This window comes from Lactuca sativa, chromosome 2, assembly GCF_002870075.4.
Source record: "Lactuca sativa cultivar Salinas chromosome 2, Lsat_Salinas_v11, whole genome shotgun sequence".
Taxonomy (NCBI): domain Eukaryota; kingdom Viridiplantae; phylum Streptophyta; class Magnoliopsida; order Asterales; family Asteraceae; genus Lactuca; species Lactuca sativa.
The window spans coordinates 205,247,360-205,268,410 of NC_056624.2; the positions used below are offsets into that span (position 1 = coordinate 205,247,360).

Below are 21,051 nucleotides of genomic sequence, written 5' to 3' on the forward strand. Positions count from 1 at the left end.
GAGATAGTGGAGTGTGGGCGAGGCCCGTATCTCCCAGCTAGCGGAGTGTGGGCAAGGCCCGTATCTCCATGAGTGTGGGCGAGGCCCGTATCTTCTAGCTGTTTAGTATATGATTGTATATACTTGCATGTTATGGTTTCATAGCTGAGTGTGGGCAGAGCCCGTATCTCAGAGATAGTGGAGTGTAGGCGAGGCCCGTATCTCCCAGCTAGCGGAGTGTGGGCAAGGCACGTACCTCCATGAGTGTGGGCGAGACCCGTATCTCCTAGCTGTTCATTATATGATTGTATGGTATGTGGTACGATGGGGGAACTCACTAAGATTTGTGCTTACGGTTTTCAGTTTTGGTTTCAGGTAGTTCGTTTTCAAAAGGAAGGAGTCGGCTTGATCGCAGCGCATCACACTATGGTTTTCCGCACATGAGATCCTTGGGATTACACTTTGATATTGTTTTATGATAACATGTTTGATTATTTCTACTTTGGTTTTGACATGACATAATATTACAGATGTTTTATTTCACTGTTGGTTTTAAAATGACGTAATTAAAAATAAAATTTTTGGCCTGTATTTTGGGATGTTACATTCACCTTTCTTTTTTATGTCTCCACCTTCGTGCCCGTATTCCCTATTTCACCTAAAACCAACCACCATACTCTTATATATCTCACACCTACACGAGAACATCCATTTTCGATCGCTGCCCATACTCAAATTTCTTTCAATTTGGTGCAAAAAATTTCAAAAAACACTACTATGGGCCTTCCCCTTAAAGATGCACCACAAGTTGACGCTCTCTAACACTCGACTACATGCAAACTGATTCAATTTCTTTTTATATTCAAACATTACCTTTTAAATAGTTGGATTATTTTCAGATTGAAAAGGAGAAAGAACAATTGTGTGGAAGACCAATGTCTCTATTACTAGGGATGTCAAAAAGTCTCGTGGGGGCCCCGTCCCGTATGGGGGGATTTGTTGAAAAAAATCGGGGACGGGGGCGGGGGCGGGGGCAAGGTTAACCCCCGTTTTAATTTCGGGGGCGGGGGCGAGGATTGGTAGTCCCGTCCCGAAACCCCGTGGGGGGCCTCGTTAATAAATTATATAAATTGACATATATTAATTATATAAATATAATAAACAATAAAATGATTTTTACATGCAAAAATTCAACAAAAAACATGTTTTTAAGTTGCTTGTAACATGTAAAATTATGTTATAAATATCTATTTGTTACCCCAAAAATAGTTTCTTTTAACCCAAACAAGAACTTATTTTAGCCCATATAAGTTAGCTCAAAATCAATCGGGGGCGGGGGAACGGGGGCGGGGGCGGGGGTGGAAAGGATGGAGATTTCGGGGGCGGGGGAACGGGAAAATTTTGGGGGCGGGGACGGGGGATGCAATCCCCATCCCGTTTGCCCCTGTTGACATCCCTATCTATTACTGATTTTCTTTGTTGACGACCATCCAATCACCACCACCTCCTTGAGAATTGTCATTGAAGCGGTAACATAGTGTGCACGATATAACTGATACATTGAAACATCAGACACCGACTACACCAACATAAACAAAATGTTTGCATTTTCTTAATCAACCGATCACACCTCACGTAGATGTAAGTGTTGTGATTCTTTTCAAATTAAAGATGTAACATCATTTGGTTTATGTACCTGACAAATATTTTCTTACTTCTACTCAATATTAAATTCGATTTATACGTGTAACATCCCATTTTTCAAGTAGCTTCAAATTCATCCCTTGGATTTTAATTATGTCATTTTTGGCCCTTGGTTGGAAGGAAGTGGCAAGAAAGGACCATGCATGCAAAGGTGGCAGTTGGGTGAGTACGCCCAACGTAGAAGGTTAAATGGTCGTGGGTGTTGTAGACGTACGCCCAACGTACGAGATGTGACACTAAACCCTAATTTTAGGGTCAAGAACTATATAAAAAACATGAGGACTTGAACCCTAGCCCCTTATCAACCTTCCCAACCTCAGAAAGATCCTAGAACGTCTCATCCCTTCATTCTTGTGTGATTTTAATCTTGAGAAGCCTATCTTGGTGATTTTTAAGTTTGGAAGAGGAAAGAAGAAATTGGCAAGGAAGGACTTGGGAAGTTTGAGCTCATAGATTTGGAATAGCATCATCATTTGAGACTCTTTGGAGGTATAAAGTTCATAACTTTCCTCAAGAATGCTTAGATCTAGTGTAGTTTGATTTTGAAGTCATTTTGGTCCCAAATATAGAACTTTTTGGTGGATCAGAATGGATCAGGTGGACTGAAGGCCCGGTGCGGGCGGACCAGTCACACTGTAGACTCGGGATGCATTGTTGTTATGTGTTGGTTATATGATATGTTTATGGTTGTATGGGGTTGGTATTTTGGGGGTAACTCACTAAGCCTTCGAGCTTACATCTATCGATTTATTGTTTCAGGTACAAAGGATGATCGCGGAAAGGCGAAGGCGTGACCGTACACTTCCTCATATTTTGATTTGGATTTCTGGGATACTCTGATAAGAAACTATTTTGAAAATAAATTTATAATAACTATTGATATTTGAAATATTTTCAAAAGTTTAAATTTGGCATGAATTTTATGGATGTTATAATACGAACAAAAGCATTTGAAAAAATTTCCTCAACGAACTACACTTAAAATGTGGCCTTTTGGCTTGAGTTTGTTTTAATAGTGGATTATGTATTCAACTTGCAGGCTTTGCATATACAAGAGTAATATCTTATTGTTTTATGGTTCAAGGATACCATTAAACCTTGATCGTTGTGAGACCTTATCGTTGTCTATTATACACCTACAATCTATGTAATCTTTAAGCATTGACCTATATTGTTACCTTTTATTATTCGGCCTTGACCGAGTATTTGGTTGCTAGGTAACCTCATTGATGTTCTCTAATGGTATGAGATCAACTTTGAGAATGTTAAGAATACACAATAAACCGACCTGTTGTTGAGTTATAAAAGGATTAGTTTCGGATGAATATTCAAATACACATCATATCATCATATCATATCATCATATCATGTCATATCATATCATATCATATCATATCATACTATATTATAAAAGAAGCATTTTTTCTTTCACAACATTCATTTGAAACTCTCATGCATTTTTCCTTTCACCACATTCATTTGAAACTCCCATGACTTTTCATTTTCTTTATAATAATGATTATAAGTTGTTTAATAAGATTAAATAAATATCAAACCTAAAATGTAATCATATATAAACTAAAACTTAATATTAAAAGAATACATTTACTTCTACTTATAAAGTTATATTTTTTTTAACTTTTTACATATTATACTTAATTTATTAGTTTTAAAGTATTGTTGAATGTAAATCATTATCATTTTAAAGCTACAACTTTTGAACAATCTGTATAAAATATTTAAATTATAAAGTTAAATATAACATTACAGGACAAAGTTAAATACAAATTTTAGTGTAACTTAAACACTCCAAATAATATTTTATAAACAGTGAAAAGTGATAAATTATAGTGACTTTCTAATAATGATTATAATTTGGTTAATAAGGTTAACTAAATATCAAATCTAAAGTGTAATCATAAATAAATTAAATTTCAATATTAAAATAGTATCTTTACTTCTACTTATAAAGTTATGTCTTTAACTTTTAACATATTATACTTAATTTATTAGATTTAATATGTTGTTGTATATAACAAACCATTATCAATTTAAAGCTACAACTTTGGAATAGTTTAGATAAAATACTTAAACTGTTAATTTAAATATAACATTATAGTGTCAACTTAAATATAAATTTCAGTTCCACTTAAAAAAACCCAATGATGTTTTGTGAATAGTTAAAAGTGATAAATTATAGTGCTAACCGCAAAACCTAAATTATAATATCAATTTAACTAAAATATTTCCTAAAGCTATTTGTATAATCGTTAAAAGTTTTCAAATAACGAGCTTAAAATAACTTACAATGACAATAGTTAAAAATAACTTTATATAAATGATTATATTGTTATCTTTGAAATAAAAAAATAATGGTTGATGTTCTAAATAAATGTAATGATAGAATACGTTAAGAAAATAATTTTTAAAAAATTAATTAATAATAACAAAAACTATAAATAACATTAAGCCATATATTATATTTAATTTTATTTATCAGTAACTAGCGGGTAGAAGTCATTTAAACGGTTGAGATTATACAGTTATAATATATATATATATATATATATATATATATATATACACACACACACACACACACATACTAGTAGTGTACCCGCGCAAAGCGGCGGGGCGCATAAGCTCTTTCGGTGATATGTTTTCTTTACAAAAATGTTATGTTCCAAAAGAAAGTACATGTCGAAGACAATATAATCAAACTATGGTGTTATTTGTTACATGATACATCAAATAACCGATAAAAAGAAACCGGTCAAGACGACACAAAAGAAATGTTTAAGTTGTTCAAACAAAAATAATAAAATTATATAAGAATACGCAAAATATGAAAATGTGTAATAAGACATGACTGATTATACATTATTAATCGTGCAATACTTCTTTATACACCGCACTAGGTGTAAAACCCGTGGGACCCACAGTTGATTGATTTAAATAGAATCATAATTTTGATTACATAATAAACGAAGATACCATAGTTAAGAAAAAAAGATAAATACATAATAATAGTATATTTATTTTATTAAGATTGGCATTTGTAAGTATTTAAAATTTATAAATTTTAAGCAATAAAGAATTTTTAATTATAAAAATTTATTTAAAGTAATGTAATTAACATGAATAAAGCAAAAACAATAAAATATTATAAGTTAATTAACATGAATAAATCAAATACAATATATTAATATAATTTAATCAAGTTATATAATTTAATTAATTAATACTAAAAATAAATAAAAGATGATACAAAATAATTGATTATAAATTACCAAAAACTTCCTTATAAACAACATTGGAAGTTTTATTGGTTAGCTTACCATCCTTATCTAAAATTAACAATTTTAATCCCTCTCTGCTTTGAACTCTAGATAAGGCAACATATAATTGCCCATGTGAAAAAACAGGATCTTTGAGATACAAGCCAACCTTGGATAACGACTGTCCTTGACTCTTATTAATAGTCATAGCAAAACATACAGCCAAACTGTCTTCTTTTGAATTTGAATGAAATTTTTTTTCTGATCGCGTTAAAGACATTCTTGGAATAAATGTCTGATTTCCAATATTAGTTCTAGATAAGATACGTGCCTCGATAACACGTTTGCCCAATGATATCACTTGGAGTCTTGTTCCATTACATAAGCCATTTTTTTTATCAATATTTCTTAGTAACATAACCAGAACACCGATTTTTAAAACTAACTTATGATTTGGTAAACCCGAAACTTTGAGACCATTTAAAACATCAGGTGAGTATAAATATGCATCAAACTGATCATGTACAAATTCAGATTGGCATATACTATCTGAACATAAATATTCAACCTCATCTCCTGGAAACTTCAATAGAAAACGGTCATTTATTTCCTGAACCACTTCATTCTTTGGAGCTAGTATTGCTCTTTCTTGAAAATAACTTGTATTGTTGTAATTATCCAAAATCGAAGTATATACAAACTCAATTAATGAACCTATAGGATCATTTGGATCACTAATGAGAATATCATCCGGAATATCAATAACCGTTTCACCGTCATTCTGACCACCAAGTTTTCCTTCTCCTATATCCAATAGCCATTCTACAAAATCTTTTATTTTTTCTACAGCAGACGGATCCCTTCCAACCGTTAGCCTCATGTTTTTTGTTAACTTATGGATTTTGCAATGTTACCATAAATATGAAGAACTTAAAGAAGCATTAACAATGTTTTGTCTGCTGCCACCCGGAATAACATGCAGAATTTGTCTGAAATCTCCTCCAAAAACAATAACTTTCCCTCCAAATGGAATATTCGACTCAGTAGAATTTTCAGACCTCAATACATCTTTTAAACTTCGATCTAAAGCTTCAAATGCATGCTTATGGACCATAGGTGCTTCATCCTAAATTATCAAAGATGTTTTTCTCAATAAGCTAGCGAGCTCACTACTTCGATTTATTTTACATACAAAATCCTCAATAAGTTCAAATGGAGTTATAAATCGAGAGTGAGCTGTTCTACCTCCGGGCAATAATAACGAAGCAATTCCACTTGAAGCAACATTTAAAACGATATGACCATCACATCTAATTGTTGCAGATATTGTCTTCCATAAAAAAGTTTTACCTGTTCCACCATAACCATAAACAAAGAAGACACCTCCTTTATTTTTTTTAACTGCACCCATGATATCAAGGAAAATGTCACATTGCTCATTTGTTAATGCAAGAAACATACGGTCAAACTCAGTCTTTATAAGGAAATGTCATAATCTAGCTCCTCGGTGATAAGTCGATTGTTTGAAGAAGAAACAAAATCAACGTCCGGGTAAGGCATGTTTTTATAATTTTTGAGAGTGTTGTTGTTACGAAGTAAAATCTGTTCTATCTCGTACAGAGTTAAGTTTATAAGCCGATCTTCACTAAGAGTTAAGCCTGGAGGACAAAATATCAAATTAATTACATATATTATTAACAATATTTAGTTATAATTAAAAATTTATCAAATGCATGTTAGAAAATAAGTAATTTAATTTTTAAATAAATAATAATAATAAAATTTTAATACCTGATAACTTTAATCTCTGTCGTTGATTATAAAGAATTCCATCCACCAAATACTCCCATGTATTTTCCCAAACAACTTCTGGTTTAGACATATTGTTACACATCAACAATGTGGCAAATAAGAATCGTAGATAAAAACCAGATCCAGAATGACTTGCTTCTTTAATTGCATCGATGTATTCTTTGTCATCATCCAAAAGCCCAAGAGCATAACAAGCATCTCTAAAAGACAAATATTCTTCACCATTTACTGTGCGGATCTCTTCAAATGATCTCGGACCTTTCACCTTATTTAAAAGAATCCTTAAGAAATAAGCTTCCTCTAGATTAGGTGAAACCGAATGAATTCTACCAATGCACTTTCCTACTTTCTTAGGCTTCCAAAACCTATCCTTACGATTCCAAACAAACTTTGTAGGAAACTCAACATACGTAAGTTTTTGTGCATCACGAGAAATTACATTACACTCCATCCAAGCTGTGAACATTGAAGCAGCAACAGAAGGTTTGTCCAAAACATCATCAATATCATCGTCTTCCCCATATACAATCTGCTGTTGGCCAGGAAGATGAAAAGGTAGTCTAACTACAGAAGGATATCTGTAATGAACATCATATGTAAAAATTCGCCATGATGCTTCACATGCAGATAAATATCTACAATCGTAATATTCATTTATTTCATCGACCGCATCATGATTATCACAATCATTGTTGCTTCGTACAACGACAATTGTAGCTCTATCAGGTCCTTTGTTTATGTATTTGAATAAATACTTTATAGATGATCCCTGATTGCACCATTCAACATTAATATGTGCCTGATATCTTTTCAATAGATATTTGTTGTAGGGGATAACATTTCTATTATCCAACTTGACACCTGATTTTTCAACAAAATGACCATTGTTTCTTCTCCTATATAAGGGAAAACCATCCTGATCAACAGATGTATGATTGCAGAATTGCTTTGAAAAGTTTTTAGAGCACTTTTTGTCCACCATGCATGGGCAATTGATATTTGCAGCTCCACATGGACCATGAATCATGAACTCACTCACAAGTGAATACAATTCAGGATCTTCATCTTTGTTTGGTATTTCGGCGGATATTATGGGATCGATTAATTCAACAGTGGGTAGCTTGTAGTCAGAATGCATGAATAGACATATATGACTATGTGGCAAACCTCTTTTTTGAAATTCAATTGTATAAACAACTGCAAAATATTTTGCACAAAAAAATATGGTTAGACCATAAGCAAAATGTTAAAAATATGAAATAAAAAGCATTTAATCTCATGAATTATGAAATAAGTTAATTTTAAATACCTGCTTGAACTATGCCGAAGATATGATTCTTCCTTAAGTCTTTAATAAATGCATCAAACTTGATCTTGAACAACCTACATAGTATATCAGGTCTGTCTTCTGGTTGAAGTGAAGTATCCTTAAGAAACCTTTTCACCTCTGGCCATTTGGGATTACACGTAAAGGTTATGAAGAAATCAGGATATCCAAACCATTTACATAACGACATGGCATCCAAATAGTTTTGAAGCATATAGCGTGCACCACCAGTAAATGATGAAGGTAATATCACACGTTGTCCGACGTTGGAGATACTTGTAGCTCCTTGAGCTTTTTGCTTACGTAAATTCTCATAAGCCTCGCATCTAAGAACATGTTGTTGTCTGCGTATGTAATGCAATCTCTCACTTTCAGTCATAGTATACGCATCTACCATAAATTGTTGAAACAATCTTTTTGAAGTAAGAATCAATGAGAACGAATGATCCCTGTCTTGAATTCTAAAAGCGAAAAATTCTCTCATTGTACATGTCGCCCGCTTGTTGTTGGTTGTGTCTGTAATACCTCTATGAAGAATGTCAACACTGTAACCATCATCCCCATATGGAAATAGTAGTGGATATTGGAGAGGAAGGTAAGAAGGATGCAATTCATTGATACGTTGTAGAAAACCCGATTTTGTTTGAACAAAGATATCTCTATTTTCAATCGAATCTGAAATGTCACCTACATTTAAAGCTGCAACCTCAGAAGCAGTTGGTAGGTTATATGTTCTTCCATCACAATTCCTTTTCCCGATAATTCTTAACTTCATATCAACGTGAGGATTTTTTTGAAAAGCATCTCTTACCATTCTATAAGAGCTAACCAAGACATTATTTGAATCTAGCATGACCTTCAATTCTTCAATAATATCATTATCAAATGATGTAGATTGATGGTTTTCCCCACTAAATGAATGGAAAATATAAATAACATCAGCAATATATATATATATATATATATATATATATATATATATATATATATATATATATATATTAAAATAGAGTATGAATAAGAAAATTGAAAATTTACCGAAAACATCTCTGCCTATTTGAATTTTCATTATCAGTATCATAAATGTATAACTGAGAGAATTTTGGTTGCGATCCTTTTGCTGGTAAAAGACTTCCAATACTATGATAATTTTGGCCACCAAGTCTGAAAATGTATGGAGCATTTCCTCTATTGATTGAAAAATCAATCTTACCACCCATCGATGTAAAAGAAAACATTGAATTGTAACGTCGTATATTTTTCCTGAAGTTTTTGCTTTTACAATCGTTTGATTGAAACATTCTTTCATAAGTTGGTGGTGCCTTTTTTTTAAATCAGGTAGTTGAACCTTGCCATAACCACAACATAATGAAAATTTTGTGCTCTTTTTTTGTTTGCCTCTAATGGATTCATTTGTCCATAACTTTGCACGACATGTTTGGCATACAACAATCTGATCACCATGATCCAAATATTCTGTAAAAAAATTAAGTGTTATTAATATAATACTAACTTTATAAATATATACCATATAGGATTTGATTTGTAAAAAATAATAAAAAGGGTATATTTTTGTTTACCTTTGGAAATACCAACGATTAAGTTTTCAGATACGACCTCATGTATATTTTCTACATCTGCTGTCAAGTCAATTAATGAAATATGAGATAAATGTTTCGATTTCCTTTTTAATTTATGACATCCTGGATTTAACATGATCGATGATGAAGATTGACATATTGTAGATGCAATTCTGGATGTCATATAAAGCACATAGTAGTTACTTTTATTTGCTAACGTTGAAGTGTGGTAGTTATTGAAACCAATGTTAGCTGAAACAAATAATAGTAAATTAAAAAAAAAAGATTATAAATTTATTAGAGAATGCATCATAGTAAATTTAAAAACAAAATTATTACCATTTGTAATGTTAGATAACGAAGTTCTAACATTTATGTATGAAGGAGAAAATTGTAAGAGCGTATTTTCATTTCCTCGAGATCTATATGAATGAACATTTTCATTTTGAAGAACAACGCTCTTAAATTGATCTGCAAAAAAATATATTATAAAAATTGAAGACATGACGTAAAAAACAAAGTAAGAAGGTAAAATTATATAAGATTATAGGGTAATAACATAAAAAGATGAGAATTTATGTATTGTATTTTTCAGCTAAAGTGTAAAACGTGGTTGATTTTAATAAGAAAATTACAGCTATCCATGTTTTTTAAGACATGTGGAGTTGATGGATTTAGAATGCTGGATCTTGTATTTGTTGTCTTCAATCGCTTATTATCCAAATATAATTTTCTCCGTCTTCTATTCTCTTTTGCTTGCAAGTAGTAGATATAGTTGTTTTTTTTTTTGCATAAGGAATATAAGCATATGATATAAAGTTAACAATAGGTAGATAATTGTATTGATATAGAATATTAATAATAGTGAAGAAATAAATGTACTTTTGTAACCTTTGTTAAAAAATATTCCAGATGATGAAGATTCAACGTACAACGAAGCATATAATATATTTGCTTTTTCTTGTCATGTTAATACGGGTTGGTGTTAGAATAGTACATATTTTTATGCTATTAAAAAATATACAAAGAACTTAAAAAATATGTAAAAATAAAATTAAAAAATGGTAAATGATAAACATACCGTTGTTAATTGAAGAAAGAACATTAGTAGCGGTTGAAGATTGTTGGATTGATGTAGCAGACAAATTAACGTGTTGTCTATTTTCTAAGTAAAAAGTATTTAATTTTCTAGTCTTTTTAGAATTAACCGACTTCATGATCTGCTTGTGTTATGAACAATTAACACAATTTAGTTAATAAAATAAATGCTATGCACATAATTAATAAAACAACACAACCGGATTTATTATTTAAAATTAGACGATAGCCATGGAAAAAAATAATTAAAGTAAATATAATATAAGTGGGACCATAGTTGTAATGTAGTTACAATCTAATATTTTTATGTCAAGAAAACATAAATATAAAATAATGACAATACCACTAAATCATTTGTCTTAAAAATGATTTGTACATCAATATTATATACATCAATACCACTAATTTTTTTTAAATTACAAATTATAATATATAATTGCAGTTTAGTATTGTCATTATAGTCATAGATTTATTATAGGTTAATAATTTTTTTTTACTTTATACACTTTGAAATGTATAATTTATCATTAAGATCCCCTATTTTCAAATATTGGCAGCCACGTATGAAACATCCCTAACCTCCTAAACCTAACGTACGAATCTACATTTCTCCATTTCTAGGTATTCGAAAAACAAAGAAATGATGAATGGATGGGCACAATTAAACATAGCCCTAAACATATCTATCCAATTGACTACAAATCTCGTATGTGGCGTACAAAAAATGAAATGGAGCTATTATTCAGAATGTGTATGTAGGTCAGAACCTTGACGATTAAACAACATAGAACGATTTGTCTCGATATTCTCCAAAATCAGGAAATCAGAAGGATGCGATTAGTTACATATTATCGTGTGTTTTGAAATGGAATGTGGAACGATTCGGAAGAGGATATCGTCACCAGCATGAGTCAACATAAGCAATGATGAATCAGAATAAAGTATGAAGGCTAAGAAATGATGAATCAGAGGAAGTTGTCAACGTTCTACAAGTTTGTCCATTTCTATCGATGAAGGAAGTGACGAAGGTAAAAGATGTCGAAGAGAAACTTACAACCAAAGTCGATGTCGAACTCAGAGACTTACATCAATTAATAGTCGATGTCGAACTCAGAGACTGAAGAAACGAAAAATTGGGGGTTGAAGACAGCAAGATTGAAGGTAAGAGATGGTCAAGTGTTTGTTAATGTTAAGTTTTATTAACAGAACATACATTATTGGGAAGAAATTTACCTGGTTTTGTTTTTGCAGAAATCTTGTTTATAAAGATATTAGCGAAAACTGAAGAACTTCAAAAGAATACCTCGAAATCGATTAAGAATGGAAACACAATCAGGTATCTTTCAATTTGCTAAAAGTTTTGAATTTAGGATTGTGTGAGTATTATTTTAAAATTTTGAGATTTGAATTTGCTAAACATTAGGCTTAATTTTGTGCAAAATTATTCACTGATTTATATTAATATGAGTAAATAAAAGAATACCTTGAAGTTTCATTTTTTGTGATATTTGTTAATATTATTTAATTTAGATTGTATTTTAAAATTTTATTTGTGCAAAAATAATTTCATATTAAAAAAAATCACCGTGTGTTGAAAACAATATATATATATATATATATATATATATATATATATATATATATATATATATATATATATATATATTTAGTATTATGCATAATTCTTGTATTTGGAAACTAAAACTTATTAATTTGTTTATTGTACCTTACATTTTTCTTATTTATTCAAAACAAAAGAACCTAAAAAACTAATTATTATGTTATCATATTTGATTCAAAAGTAGATACGGATATCTGAAAAGTAATTATATGCTCAATAAATTAATTGTTTTAATCCTGAATAGGAAAATTATGATCAGATACCAGAAAGGGAGATCCAAAACTCTTAGGTTTTACTTTCAAATATAATAATCTTATAAATCACAATGAACAAACAATTGTCAACCATCTTTTGTTTAACCTATTAAACCCTATTGATGTGTTGATTGATAAAGATTACAAACCATTGAGCTGATGTTTCTCTTAGATGGACTGTTTTGCCCTTTTGGTTTTGCTATAAGTTGGAATGTTTTTCCCTTTTGTGTTGGGTGGCTTCATTTATGTTGTTTACTACTTGATTTTGTTGTCTTTTTCTTGCTAGACCCCGGTATACTTGGTTTCAGATGTCTGCTGATTCTTGCTTCCTTCATATGAGGTTTATTGGCCTTTTTGCCTTTGTTGATGCTCCTGGTATGTTTTATGTCGCTTTATAGTTGATTGCCTTTTTTTGGTTCATTCCTATTAGTTCATTGCCCTTTATGTGGCTTTATATGAAAAGTAGGCCGCTATATTATGAAATAAGTTATTTGGTAAAACGGTCCATATATAAGGGCAGAATTGTCCTTTTCTATTAAAAAGAAATAATGATAGTTTTTTTAGTATACGACATAAACAGAAAAACAAACAATGATAGGAACAAGGCAAGATTAATAGGAAAGGGCATAATTGTACTTTTCTATTAAATACAAAGAATAACAGATTTTTATTTTTATTTTTATATTTTACACGACTTTGAACTTTTTGCCATTTGGCTAAAAAATTGCAATAATGAAAAGTAAATAGCCATGGAATGTATATGAATCCATGGAAAGTCACCTGTGTTAGGAAAATAATGAAAAAAGGTTGTTGTAAAAAACTGCAATAATTACATTTTTGCATGTTTTTACATAGGTATGGATGCAATAAATAGCAAATCACTTCGAATAATTCAAGCAATTTCAGAAATGTAATTGTGATACAAACAAATTTTAAAGCGAAAGTGTCAAATAAGTAAAAATGTACTGTTAAACCACTTCAAATAAACAAAACAAACGTCTAAAAACAAACGAAAGTCCCCAAAATACTTGAACGAAACAATGAAATAGTCTTTAAAACAAAACCAAACTTAATAATTGTTTTTAAAAACCATAATCAACTCACTTCTCCACTTTTGGCACCCAAACCGGAGTATCTTCACCCAAAGATTCCCTATTTGATTTTATAGAATTTGCATCACCATCATCTTCTACATCATAAACGTCATCACCATAACAACTCACTTTTCCACTTTTGGAACTAAAAGTGGGTTTCCCTCTCCCATTGATTTTCTTTTAGATTTTATTGAACTCAAATCACCTCCACCATCAACATCATAAATGTCATGGAGGTTACGCTTTAAATCACCTGATATTTTCAATGGACTTGTTGCGGATGTTATCAATTGTTGAGGGAGTAAAATTCTCATCCGTTTGTGATATGACATCCTAAATTAAAAAAACATAAGCTGACAAGCGATCTAATTAAATATAAATAAAAGTTAATATGAGAATATAACATACCTTTTGAACATTTTGAACGACATCATCTGATTCCAGGGGTACTTCATTTAAGGACACTGATTGAACACTCTAGAAAATAATATGGAAATATGTAAAACGTTATGTATGTAAATAAAAAACAAATATAAATATTGAACATTAAAACATTTGAAACAACCCAAAAATTTCGATTTTTATTATAACAAAACCCATGAGACTGAGTATCACATAATAAAACCATATGTTGCGTGTTTCAAAAACCATGATAAAATACTATAAGAAAAACTGAATCACAACTGTATCCAAACATATCAAGAAAACTAAATCAACTCCCAAGACAAAACTAAAGTTGTGGTGTGTGCGATGCCATCATCCCGAGCTCTTCCCTTTCCTTGCGGAAGTACCTGAAACCAAAACTGAAACTGTAAGCACGAAGCTTAGTGAGCTCCCCCAAACTACCACATACCACATAATAACATATAAGCACATACTGGGCCTTGCCCACTGCATCGGGCCAAAGTCCGGGCTAACTGGGGCATTGCCCCCTACATCGGACCGAAGTCCGAAGCTGACTGGGACCTCTGTCCCCTACATCGGACCGAAGTCCGAAGCTGACTGGGACCTTCGTCCCCTACATCGGACCGGGGTCCGAAGCTGACTGGGACCTCTGTCCCCTACATCGGACCGAAGTCCGAAGCTGACTGGGACCTTCGTCCCCTACATCGGACCGAAGTCCGAAGCTGACTGGGACCTCTGTCCCCTACATCGGACCGAAGTCCGAAGCTGACTGGGACCTCTGTCCCCTACATAGCATAAACATATCAACTAGCATAAACACATAAATCCCGTCTGAGCCACGGAGGCGTCAAACATACTAGCTACTGCATTGGACCGAAGTCCAGAAACTACGGCTAACTGAACGGGCCAGCATTGTGGCCTTAGACCCGTTCCTACTAAAGGGAAACTCACCTCGTGAACTGGCTGTTATGTGAATGGCTCTGGAAGCTAACTGCTGCTGCTCCGGTATCTCCCCGGCTACAAGTCCATAAACACACTCAATCAAATGCTAAACACTGCACTGGGGTAAAATGACTCTTTTACCCTTGGTCAAAGTCAACTCTCTCGGTCAAAGTCAACCCACAGTTGACCTGACTCACCGAGTTGGGCCGCCAACTCGCCGAGTCTCTAGTCTCACTTCTCAACCCTACTCGTGGCTACTCGTCGAGTATGGCATCGACTCGACGAGTACCCTCTCGATCCAAGAACTCAGACAATCTTCACTCGACTCGCCGAGTCATATGAACAACTCGACGAGTTGTTCTTGAGCTAAGAAGATTGCCTTGGACTCGCCGAGTTGTATGAACAACTCGTCGAGTCCCTCCATTACTGAGTCTGCCCTCCAACTCACTGAGTCCAATCTACTACTCACAGGCTTCCACTCAACATCACTCAAAAAGGGGAAAAACGGGACTCACGACTTGACTCGCCGAGTCGTTCTTCCGACTCGCCGAGTCACATCCATGCAGCTACTCTAAACTCGATTCTGCTTGAATCCAGCGTCTGAAACTTATAGATCTGGGCTTCCTTAACTCGATTAGCACGTAAAGATTCTATCTTTACGTGCCCATAAGCGACCAAGAAGATAATAAGGCTCAAAAAGCATAATAAAGGCTAGATCTAGGGTTCTTATGCAAAGCATCATCAAAAAGGCAATAGATCCGGGCTCTACAACTACTAAATGAACAGATCTAGGGATATCTCGACCTATTAAGGCATCCATACAACTATAAGGCTTGGAAAATGCATCAAACTAGCCCTAGAAGAGTTCTAATGGAGGTCTAAAGCATAAAACAGAAGGAATCCGAAAAATACCTCAATGAACTCTGCTTTTGCCCTTGGATCTTTGCTCTACACCTCTTCTCTTTGCTCCTTTCTTCTTCTTCTTCTTCAAGCCTTCAAAATCCACACACAAAAGCACTTAAAACAATAAGGGATGGATTAGGGTTTTCTCACAGCTCTCTGAGGGTGAAGGAGGCGAGTTTGGGGCACATAGCATTGCTTAAATAGTGAGCAACCCGGGGATTTAGGGTTTCTTCCAGGCAGGCAGACTCGCCAAGTCCCGAATATGGACTCGTCGAGTCACCGACTAACACGTGCACAAAACTCGACCCTACTCGACGAGTCAGGCCATAGACTCGCCGAGTCCCTCAATGAAACTTTTAAATAAATGCCACAGGAACAACATACCAGAGATGGGGCGTTACAACATTATTTACCATAAGTTCTAGTTTACTTTCCAATTCTAAAACAACGGACTCATCTTCTGTAAGTTTGACAACGGTGTAGATATTGTTATAGTTGGTGACATTGTAGGATGTAATATCTACAAGAAACACAAATTTGCGGTTTTTCAAGGCGTTCATTTGATTTGGATATAGTTCCAAACTGTCGTCAGCCTGTAAGAAGATTGTTTAATATATTAAAACAAATAAAATGTTATTTGATAGAAAAGTATGAATAAAATATTATACCTCTTCATGTATTTTTTTCAACTCGAATGCACTTATATCCAACAACCTTTTTGCTTCCCTATCAAAAAGAGTGAATCTGATGGTGCCAGTATGATCTTGTACGTTGATTGGAATTATATACCTAAAAAATATTAGATTATTAGTAATTTTGTTGAAGGATTGAAATGATTAATATAAATGGAGGTATGTGTATACTTTATAACAGTATGAAAATTCGAATCGTTGCTAGCTGCATTTTTACACTTAATTACAACACTATCTTCCATCTTGCCGGGGGCGGTATAGGAAAGATTGGTTTTGGGCACATTGTTTATCCTTCTTCCACATTTGTAGCACGCATCGTAATACCAAGGCAGATTCTGTCTTATATTGACGATGGAAACAACTAATAGAAATTTCATTTCCTATATCAAATAAAATGTAAAATTAAAAAAAAAATACAATGTTCAAATAAAATTAAAGGATATAAAGTAAAGAACATATACCTTAAGTGGTTTTGTGATCTCACAAACAGTTTTTAAAGGGAAATCGCCTTTAAAATCATCTATATAAGAGGTAGAGTAGTTTGGGGGTGTAGTAATGCTTTTTTCAGACATATCTCCTTTGTTATTAGCCTTCAATCTGCAATGTTTAAAATTAATTTATTAAAAATAAGAAATTGTATTCATTTAAATAAATATAATAACATAAATAAGTTTAAATAAAAATAAAAAAAAAACTAACTCTTTCTTAAACTCATTAATTTCAACAATGTCTGAATTAATGAACATTTTGGTTACATCAAAATGACTTTGGGCTTGACCAATTCCTGTAAAAACAGATTAGTCAATAAAAATAGATTGGAAAACAAATTAAGTAATAAAATACAAACCATTCTAAACGTTAAGTTTCACGAACTGCATCACTATAACAACACAAGTAATCGTGGTGTTACTTTTCAGGTAATGTGACATCTCATGTGCCTGACTTCCAAATATAGTGACATTGAGGTGTACATACCTAAATAAAAAATTAATTTAATTAGTATGAAAAAATATGACTAAAAATAATAAATAAATGAAATAAATATCATCTCACTCTAAGTTGCTAATAGTCATCTTCATGTAATGTTTTGATGGATTATGATTGGTTGTCTCAAGTGGCCTAAATGAGACAATTAGCCCAATAACATCTACAGAATTTTAATAAAAAAAATATAAGATTAAGTTAAATACTAACATTTATAATTTATTCCATTTAGTTATAAAAGTGAATGGAATAAAATTAAACAACTAACCAAATAATGTGTCTCTTGGGCATTTATGTTCGATGATAGAGTTGAAATCAGCAAACACAAAACCATTAACGGGACCCGAAAAATCATCATATTTTTTTACGATACTTTTCCAATCCAAAGTTAATGTCTGTTTCTGACCGGTAACACAAACCATTTTTAACACCCGCCAAGTTTGGTTTTAAAATGATATAACTTTCACCTTCCTTTAAAAGGTCACGAAATCTTGAAAATTTTTGGTGGAAAACACGAGATTGGTATTTTGTACCCTGTTAAAACAAAAACAAAAAAATTATTCTTTGAAACATATGAAATATTTAGTGGGTTTAAAAAAAGTTAACTAACCTCCTCGTCCATGACGATCATTTCAATCGATAAAACGTGGTTATTTTTTATAAAATTCCAAATCTTTAACACCCGTAGTTTGAGATGTGAATCATCAGCAATATGTTCAATGTGTTTTAGATATAGTTTATTGCCGATATTCATTATCTGCGAACAATTGATAGCATATTGAAATTATTATCAATTTTGCCCTTTTCATTATAAATTGAAAGCATATTATTAAACAGTTAGTATTAAATGCAAACAATTATAAACATATTACATCATATATTACAGCACATATATACACATATATAGATGGAAAACATTATTGTTTCAAATACTGTTAAAAATGCATTCACTTTGTCTAAAATATATACATTCACAAAGTTGACATGGGTAGAAATAGGACCTAACATAATTTTGTAAACATTTGACAAGTTAGAAATAGAGCAAAAACAGTAAATATTTGTTTATTGAGTACTTGGATTTGGAGTGTAACAGATGCACAGAAAAAAATGACAAACATGACTAATAAATCCAAATTGTAATTGTAATGACTAATAAAAGATTAGTCAAAAATTTATTTATTTACGAATATTTAAAATTAATATATACAATGAATATTTAAAATTAATATATACAATGTTATCTGTAAGTTTATAACGAATATTTAAAATTAATATATACAATGTTATAATATCATATCTATGTTTTGTGTGTACACATTTGATAAAATCATGAGTTTGTACAATATAATATAAATTTATATCGAGTGAAAAAAAAAAACACAATCAATATATACAATAGTGTAACCGGTTAAATATGTATTTAGACAACAATATTTCAGTATTTTACCTTACATCCAACATTGTATCAATTTTTAGGCAAATTTATAGAACAATTATCAAATGCTTTACATTGAAGAGTTTTTTTTTTTTTTTTTAACAATCACCACGTGCAAATCATGATCATCAAATAATTCCATACATGGGCAATATTGTTTCACTCCACGTGCAAATGATGATATTTTCCATCACTAACTAATATGATTAAAATCAACAATTTTAGGAAATTCCCACAACTAAAAACAACTATTCACATACTTGGAAGGTTTATTAGTAAAAAAACCAAAAAAAAAAAATAAATAAAAATAAACAACAACAATAATGCTAAACATAGGTATGATCATCAAAAAATGATTTTGTCTGATTCTATTAATTTTTTTTACGAATAAAATCAATAACACAACCTTAATTCTTAGCTCATGAAACCCAACACAAAAAGTAAGAAGAAAAGGAGTGAGTTGACTCACTTAAATAAGCAGATGAATATGTTTACTTAAAACCTAAAACAAAGGGTTAAATTGAGGAAATAGTAACATACTTTTTTATTATTATTATATTATCCTACTTTCTGATTCATCATAAAAGTACATTGTTAAATTTTGAACGTGTTTACAATTTCTTTTTGTCTGTTTTTCTTATTATTATTTTCTGGAAAGTACTTTGTGTATATACAGAATAAAAAAACAGTTTAGCATCACATTATGCTAATTGCTATATTATTTCCAGCAAAGTATTATTATTTCGAGCAAAATATTATGCTATTTGCTATATTATTTCCAACAAAGAAGGATGAATTGAATGTTTAATGCTAATTGCATTGATCCTTTATAGTAGAATAAAAACAGAAAAAAAAAACGGTTTAGCATCCCACTACAATATTAGCTATATTATTTCCAGCAAAATATGATGAATCAGAAATGCTGAGATGCATTCGATACAGAAACCATGAAGAAGATGAAGGAGAAGGAAATAAATGCAGAAATAAATCACGATAGAATAAAGACTAACCTTATGCGTTGAAGTTTGACGAAGCAGAATTTCAAAGATGCAGTCGATACAGGAAGAATACGAAGCAGAATACCATATATCCAAGTAACCGGTGAATACATAATTCAAAAACTGAAAGAATCGTGATGTTTACGATATTTAAGGTAAGATGTTCTGTTATCTTTTAATTGAAAAATTCTTCCTGATTTTATGTGATTTTTAATGCAGCTTTATTGGAATAGGAAGATTTGAAATTTCAAATCCGAAAAATTAAGGTAAGATGCTTCATTATCTTTTAGGTGATTACATTTTGAGTGCTAAATTTGTATAGATTATTATTTCCGAAAACTGATACTGATTTTATTTATGTACAGATATATACGAAAAATAATTGTAAAAATCTTCCTGATTTTATGTGATTTTTAAATATGAATTCCGTAAATTGAGTATTGAAGAATAGTTTTTTTCATTAAAGGGCAAATAAGGAATTTAACTTTAACTTTTTGAGCGGGAAAAATTGTTGGGGGGAAGCTTATTGATTGCCACGTGGCGAGTTGGTACCGTTTTATTAGATTAGGAGATTTGTCGGGTATGGATATTTTATCTAAAATTTAGTTTCTAGAGAATATTACTTCTTTTAGACAAATTGTTTATTGCATCTAAACAATTATCATTAAGTGTTACGCTAACAGAAATAAAATCAATTAGAACTAAAAATGAAGAGTTGAAATTCTTTACAAATAGACATGAATACTTTATTGATTGTGCATTATTAATCGTACAAAACTTTTATATTACACATTTGATGTATAGACTGCACTGTCGTTGAATTCTTTATCAGGGATCAGTAATACTTTTGTATTGGCACGTGATATCTCTCTAGATAATGCCACATAAAGTTAGTTATGCGAGAAAACCGATTATGAAAGATAAATTCCTACATTTGGTATTGTT

At 31.7% G+C, this 21,051-nt stretch overlaps 4 protein-coding genes across 4 annotated transcripts; all 4 read right to left on the bottom strand.

Annotated features, from left to right (window-relative positions):
* Nucleotides 1-4,962: 4,962 nt before the first annotated feature.
* Nucleotides 4,963-5,841, bottom strand: LOC128132458 (uncharacterized). Its single transcript, XM_052769042.1, has one exon. The coding sequence runs from the start codon at nt 5,839-5,841 to the stop codon at nt 4,963-4,965; it is 879 nt and encodes a 292-aa protein (XP_052625002.1).
* Nucleotides 5,842-5,871: 30 nt separating this feature from the next.
* On the bottom strand, nt 5,872-6,372 carry LOC128132459 (uncharacterized). The gene is made up of 2 exons (XM_052769043.1): nt 6,154-6,372; nt 5,872-6,087 (listed from the first exon to the last, which is right to left on the bottom strand). Exons 1-2 carry the CDS (start codon nt 6,370-6,372, stop codon nt 5,872-5,874), a joined length of 435 nt encoding a protein of 144 aa, XP_052625003.1.
* A 65-nt stretch (nt 6,373-6,437) lies between these two features.
* On the bottom strand, nt 6,438-8,914 carry LOC128132460 (uncharacterized). Its single transcript, XM_052769044.1, has 3 exons — nt 8,083-8,914; nt 6,753-7,970; nt 6,438-6,619 (listed from the first exon to the last, which is right to left on the bottom strand). The coding sequence occupies exons 1-3, from the start codon at nt 8,912-8,914 to the stop codon at nt 6,438-6,440; spliced, it is 2,232 nt and encodes a 743-aa protein (XP_052625004.1).
* Nucleotides 8,915-13,753: 4,839 nt separating this feature from the next.
* Nucleotides 13,754-18,427, bottom strand: LOC122196646 (uncharacterized). The gene is made up of 12 exons (XM_052769045.1): nt 18,284-18,427; nt 18,093-18,207; nt 17,743-17,836; nt 17,600-17,664; nt 17,389-17,473; nt 17,151-17,286; nt 16,861-17,069; nt 16,666-16,786; nt 16,411-16,590; nt 14,156-14,224; nt 14,001-14,080; nt 13,754-13,892 (listed from the first exon to the last, which is right to left on the bottom strand). The coding sequence occupies exons 1-12, from the start codon at nt 18,425-18,427 to the stop codon at nt 13,754-13,756; spliced, it is 1,437 nt and encodes a 478-aa protein (XP_052625005.1).
* Nucleotides 18,428-21,051: the final 2,624 nt, after the last annotated feature.

What these genes read in the sequence shown, in the direction of transcription:
- LOC128132458 (XM_052769042.1), bottom strand. Translation starts at nt 5,841, where the DNA reads ATGAGGCTAACGGTTGGAAGGGATCCGTCTGCTGTAGAAAAAATAAAA.
- LOC128132459 (XM_052769043.1), bottom strand. Translation starts at nt 6,372, where the DNA reads ATGGGTGCAGTTAAAAAAAATAAAGGAGGTGTCTTCTTTGTTTATGGT. An exon ending in TTGAACTTATTGAGGATTTT is followed by an intron (nt 6,088 to 6,153) that starts GTATGTAAAATA and finishes TTGATAATTTAG; the next exon opens with GATGAAGCACCTATGGTCCA.
- LOC128132460 (XM_052769044.1), bottom strand. Translation starts at nt 8,914, where the DNA reads ATGGTAAGAGATGCTTTTCAAAAAAATCCTCACGTTGATATGAAGTTA. An exon ending in CTTCGGCATAGTTCAAGCAG is followed by an intron (nt 7,971 to 8,082) that starts GTATTTAAAATT and finishes AATATTTTGCAG; the next exon opens with TTGTTTATACAATTGAATTT. An exon ending in ACAGAGATTAAAGTTATCAG is followed by an intron (nt 6,620 to 6,752) that starts GTATTAAAATTT and finishes TTTGTCCTCCAG; the next exon opens with GCTTAACTCTTAGTGAAGAT.
- LOC122196646 (XM_052769045.1), bottom strand. Translation starts at nt 18,427, where the DNA reads ATGAATATCGGCAATAAACTATATCTAAAACACATTGAACATATTGCT. An exon ending in TGATCGTCATGGACGAGGAG is followed by an intron (nt 18,208 to 18,283) that starts GTTAGTTAACTT and finishes TTGTTTTAACAG; the next exon opens with GGTACAAAATACCAATCTCG. An exon ending in AAAGTAAACTAGAACTTATG is followed by an intron (nt 14,225 to 16,410) that starts GTAAATAATGTT and finishes ATTATTTTCTAG; the next exon opens with AGTGTTCAATCAGTGTCCTT.